The 5,774-nt window shown below is 34.0% G+C and overlaps 1 protein-coding gene across 1 annotated transcript; it reads right to left on the bottom strand.

The window, feature by feature from the left end:
* Positions 1 to 3,193: 3,193 nt before the first annotated feature.
* Positions 3,194 to 5,662, bottom strand: mrpl43 (mitochondrial ribosomal protein L43). Its single transcript, XM_079850696.1, has 3 exons — positions 5,374 to 5,662; positions 4,845 to 4,951; positions 3,194 to 4,672 (listed from the first exon to the last, which is right to left on the bottom strand). Exons 1-3 carry the CDS (start codon positions 5,502 to 5,504, stop codon positions 4,464 to 4,466), a joined length of 447 nt encoding a protein of 148 aa, XP_079706822.1. The 5' UTR covers positions 5,505 to 5,662; the 3' UTR covers positions 3,194 to 4,463.
* Positions 5,663 to 5,774: the final 112 nt, after the last annotated feature.

Raw genomic sequence — 5,774 nt, 5'->3', positions numbered from 1 at the left:
TGTGATGTCTATTTATTGATTTACTACTATAATGACCTGAACTATTTTCATTTGGGAGCAATTGTAAGTAATTGAGATTAATTTGATTCAGCATATCATAATTAATTTAATTATATTTTAAATTGACAGGCCTAAAATCCATATAGCTGTATATTTTATTTCTTGCGTGTGTATTGTGACCCTGGTTTTGCGCTGGTTTGTAAACAGTGTTACACAGAGATGTTGAGTCAGCTCTTGTCATCGCTCCCCAGTGGCTTTCCCAGCTCGTGCTGCTCGGTTAGTCAGTGTTGCTGACAGGAACAGCACTGCTTTGCAAGGACTCCATCAAGATGCAGAGAGAGCAGTGGTGTCAGCAGAAAGAGGAGGAAGAGACGCATGATGTGCTTGTTTTTGGCCAGAAGTCATGATGCTAACATGAGTGCCATCACACTGACTCAGTGTGTTTCAGCTCATCTCTTGTTCACCATCTCTCACTTTCCCTTCTCATTTAGATGTTATGCTGCATCCCCAAACTTCAACCACTTGTCTGATCTACGTGACATTTTTAATCAGTCTTCGTTTAAACTAATTTCCGTTGCATGTACAAGTGTCAGTATGTTGATATTACATCAAAAATGCATTTCACTGATATAAATACATTATACAAGTCAATATAAAACCAATTTTATTGGGTGTCTGGTAGTGCTGTCTAATAAATCGCATCTAACAAAAGTTTTTGTTTATATAATATAGGTGTGTATATATATATACACACTTTATATATATGTGTGTGTACACTGAGACATGTTTGTTGAGCATCAAATCAGAATATTTGAATGATTTCTATGTGACACTGAATACTGGAGTTAATTCAGCTTTGACTTCACAGGAATAAATTAAATTTTATATAGACAACCGTTATTTTAAATTGTAATAACTGTTTTTACTGTATTTTTGATCAAATAAATGCAACTTTGCTGAGCACAATTGTGCATAAAAGCGTTAGGGACATCAGATGAAAAGGTGAAGTTATATTTTAGTAAGAGATTACGAAGATAAACTTTTTTCTTTGGAATAGCGTGCACTGATGAATTGTTCTCAGTATTAACATGTATTTAAGTGCTGTATGTCTATGGTGTACTTCTAGTCATAAACTGTGATTCATCATAATTTAAATATTAGAGGTTTGCTGTCATTGTGTTTGTGAATATCCACTGCCTTCCCTATAATCGCACAAAACCTTTTGCACTTAATATTTTCCCAAAGTTTTTTGCTATGCTTACATGTCAGTCACGGTGTGTATTCGGGTACATATTGTTTCAATATTTTAGAGCTTATTCTTACAAAACGATATCTGATGTTTACATCCTATTAAAGCATTTATTATCATTGTTAATGCTTCTGTATCTTGTGCGACTCAAAGGTTAAAGATGCATGCAAGAAAGAAACCTCTGACTGTCACAGTTGGAGATTTTAACCAGATCCCCATCTGTATCAGGCCTCTTAGTATGTCCCCAATGTATCTGTTTCTTAGCAACACAGATCTTAATTTAGAACTTTCTTTAATCCACATAATAGGTCAAGCTTGTTTTCACTGGGGAGAAAAGATGTGATCAGAGCACTAGTCTCATCTGGTTGTAATAAATGGGACATAATAAATATACTTTTCTCTTGTGAACTGAATCATTAAAACATGGCTTGCATTGATTAGATGCCCAGCCTCGGGCTATCTTTACTACCCAGCAACCAATTCATCTCTGTTGTTCTACCTTGCTGTTCAAGCGGCAGCAAAAAACAACTAAGCCTAAAGAAGTTATTGTGTTTTGAATGTCTTCCGTAGTAGTCACATTTTGTTAACGGAGTTTAACGTGCTGTTTTAAAAAAAGAAGCAGCCAAAACTGTTAATGCTGATTACAGCCAACATATTCTAATGTTCCCACCCCCAACATGATCAACGTCTGTGGCATACTGCGTTTATTGCTTTTTTGCCAGTAATGTGGGAGTGAGAAAAGCTTTTCTCCCGTGCGCTCAAGCTTTGTGTCGCTGTCACTGTAGATTAAACGGATACAATGCATGTTAGTTTCTCAGCTGTAGCAATCAACTTAGAGACTGAGGGGGAAACACTTCTGGGTCATTCCGTGTCAACTCAACCAGAGGCTCAAGAAAGACAGACAAATTATGAAATATCATGGATGTATATTTACTGAGTAATTCACTATTTTTTAAAGCCATTAGACAGATATGTTCTATGCAATTGTGTTGATAAAAAAAAAACACTGCTACATTTCTAGTTTAAACAATATTTGTTCTTCAAATATTCCTTTTTAAAAGAAAAAAAATATCAGCTGTATGCAAAGTCACCAACATTTCGTTAGCATAATAGCATAATTATTTGGCCAAATTGACTTAGGCAATTATGCTATGAGGCTAACGATTTGGTTTTTGACCACTGAAAATGTGTACAATTTACTCACGGAGCCGCATTAAGATCTCCTTATCTCTGGGATTGAACCATCGAGGTCCTTTAAAACGAAGATACCAAAAGGAAAGTTCGTTAAGAACCAGAATCTAAAAGGATATTAAGATATCTTTAAGACTTCTTGAGTTACAGGCGTGCAAACTTGAGGCAAAAAACACAGGAAGTGCTCTTTGCCATTTTTGAACTGTCCACCGTTGGCATTTAATGAAACAAAGATTGCTAAAGTCAACAGATTTAACTAATAGACCTACCCGTTTCTGTGTAAAAATAAAATAATGATGCTTCCTTCTTTCTAAAGTCATTTTACCCCCATGTAATTTGACTGCAAATCGTAGGGTGAAAATTGTCATTTTGACGAATCTTCAGAATAGTGGATTACTATTAAATAAACATCTGTGACTGTGACATTTAATATTTTGTCTTTCATCACTATTTATGTTTGTCTTTCTATAGAAAATATATTAACAAAATCAAATATTTGGTTGATTTGACACAGAATGACCCTTCTGCCCTAATATTCAGATTAATAATCAACCAATAAGGCTTTTTTATTGTTCATTCTAAAATTATTACATTTCGTCCTTCACAAAATCAGAAATATGTTTTTACAGCTAGCAATATGATTTCCTGTACTTCCTGATCCAAAAATTCTGTTCTGTGTAACAGCTGCCAGTTGTCAGCATTGTAAGGCCTACAAAATCATTCAATTGATAAAAAACAAAACAAACAAAAAAATTCACATTTTACACACATTTATTTGTATAGCGCTTCATGGTTCCATGAAGATCCTTTAGCATCCAAGGAAACTTTTTATTGCACTAAATAGTAGAAAATGGTTCTTATAAAAAATGTAAGCCTACAATAAGAATATATATATATATATTAAGAACTTTTCACTTGATTCAATATCGATTCATTTTACTAAATATCCGGTACAGTTTAGGGCCTATATGTTAATTAAACATGTTAAGGAAACAAATCTCTCTCAACTAATGCTGTAAACATACATACCTGTCAGCTCGTATTATTAAAGATTCAAATTAACAACTCATTCCTACAATATTGATATAATGCAGTTTTATAACAATGTTATACTATTTTTGTAACACTTTAATTTAGGGTTCAATTATCACTATTAACTAGTTACGTATTAGCATGCATATTATTAGGAAATTGGCTGTTTATTAGTACTTATAAAACACATAATAATGCTTTATTCTGCATGACCATATTCTACATCCCTTAATCCTACCCAATACCTAACTTAATAGGTACCTTACCAACTATTAATAAACAGTAATTAGGAGTTTATTGAGGCTAAAGTCATAGTTAATAGTGAGAATTGGACCCTAATCTAAAGTGTGACCATATATTTTTAATGATATGAGTAAACGTATAATAAATATGTAATATAGTGCATATATTTAGCAAAATGCTCCTCTCTTGAGTTCATTTTCCTAACATGCTAGTCATTGGCTTTACGAAAGCTGTTTTATTGACGTCTTCCTGCTTTTGAAATACTCATTAAACAATTACGAGACACAATACATTTCATTAAGATGTACTGAATCTTTTAACATACTTTCTTTTGTTCATTCATGTTTATTTGGTGCTATAACTAGTAATAAACAGGAAGACAGATCTGTCCAGTCTGTTTTGCCATGCTAAACACGTCGAATATGCACTATAAACGCGATGTTTTAAAAGCAGGCTTTTATTAAGCTTATAAAGGAGTGGAAAAATTACTCACCCTCTTCTTTTAAACATTTTAGGTTAAAAAAAATTCCCAATGGAAACAGTTGGATGGGCATATTGTAAAGAATTTAATTGTTATATAAACAGAAAAGTATGATTTTAACAGTCTAGTAACAGTTCACTGCTTAAAACATCTAAATTATCATAGTACTGTTGAATATGTGCTGATTTTCGTGCTGTGGCAGAGGAAGTTCACAGCTCACCCAACAGGTCAGCACATAAATCAGGGAATAAATACAAAGTAAATTGCTTATTTTGTCCGTTGGCCCACTGGCTCGATGCTGGGGGGTCGATTAGTAAAGGGGTGCCACTGGCCCTGGATACTGGGACTGTCCGTGTGGAAGGGTTTTCGAATGCGGATGATGTCCAGTCCTGACTGGTTGGACATCTTGGTTATAAGTTCAGCAATCTGCTGAGATGTTTTGTTGGTGACCATCTCCTCCTTCACATTACCGTTCACTGCATAGATCAAATCAAAACAGTGAGCACACTGGTATTTAATATATATCTGACAACTTCAAATTGTATAAACATTTAGTCATAACTGCAGGAAACAACAATATGGTGTACCTGTAAGCCAGCAGAGCAGATTAAATCATTTTGATAAAATATCAGGAAAGATCATACTTACAATATTCCGCTACTATTTTAGGAATTCTGCAGGACTGAGGGGAGATGTAAACCACAGTTCCTGGGTTATTTTTGGCAAAGTCCACCACACCTTCCTCAATGAAATCTCTGGAAGAATATATATCATTAGAATTAAATGATTTACAATAAGCGACACAAATAATTCACAATGTTAAAGGATCTCACTGAAACGTGCTACTCAAATTAAATTACCCCACAAATATTTGCAACGTGAACTGTATTACATATACCACAGCAAAATAATAATAAAAAAATTAACAGATTTAAAAATAAAATTTCACATATTAAAAAAAATATTCATATTTTACTATCATAAAGCCCTAGACAATTTAGATTTTACTTCTTGAAAATTATGACTTTATATAATCTATTATGTTATATTATCTAGGATACACAACACTAAAAAATACAAATAATCAGATATTCACTCTCCATACAGAGAGATCATTCAATGGGTAGTTTATGTACAATGTTATTATACATGATCAACACAGTTGATGTAAACCCACCTGACTCCTAAAGAGCCCTGTCCTTTCTTTGAGAAGACCAGAGAGATTCGCTTTAGCTGACAAACATAGCGGCCCACTCCATTGTGAAGAACGCTCTGTAAAAAACGACTCGGTGTTCCTCGAGCAGTCATATCCACCTCTTCAGAGATGCAACATTCAGTTCAACTTACTACTTGATTGTTGTCAGAATTGGTTAGAATAATATCACGCACGTTGAATAATTAGATTTAGAGGACAGCCGTCAGAAGACATGTGTAATGTCAGGTACGTTACAAATTGTCGTCCGGGTGGAAATAGAAGCTGCGCATCAGAAGTGATTGAAATACAGTTTTGTAACAAACAGAAAGTTCCCAATAACTTTATTACAGGGAATGTAACCATGACAGCTTACTTGTTTTCTA

This window comes from Squalius cephalus (assembly GCF_949319135.1).
Source record: "Squalius cephalus genome assembly, chromosome: 19".
Lineage (NCBI taxonomy): Eukaryota > Metazoa > Chordata > Actinopteri > Cypriniformes > Leuciscidae > Squalius > Squalius cephalus.
The sequence above is the reverse complement of the archived record's forward strand: the minus strand, read 5'-3'. Positions and strand labels throughout refer to the sequence as shown.

Excerpts from the sequence above, each read along its gene's own strand:
- mrpl43 (XM_079850696.1), bottom strand. The coding sequence starts at position 5,504 with ATGACTGCTCGAGGAACACCGAGTCGTTTTTTACAGAGCGTTCTTCAC. Across the intron at positions 4,952-5,373 it reads CAGGGCTCTTTAGGAGTCAG|AGATTTCATTGAGGAAGGTG; the intron begins GTGGGTTTACAT and ends ATATTCTTCCAG. Across the intron at positions 4,673-4,844 it reads TAAAATAGTAGCGGAATATT|TGAACGGTAATGTGAAGGAG; the intron begins GTAAGTATGATC and ends TGATCTATGCAG.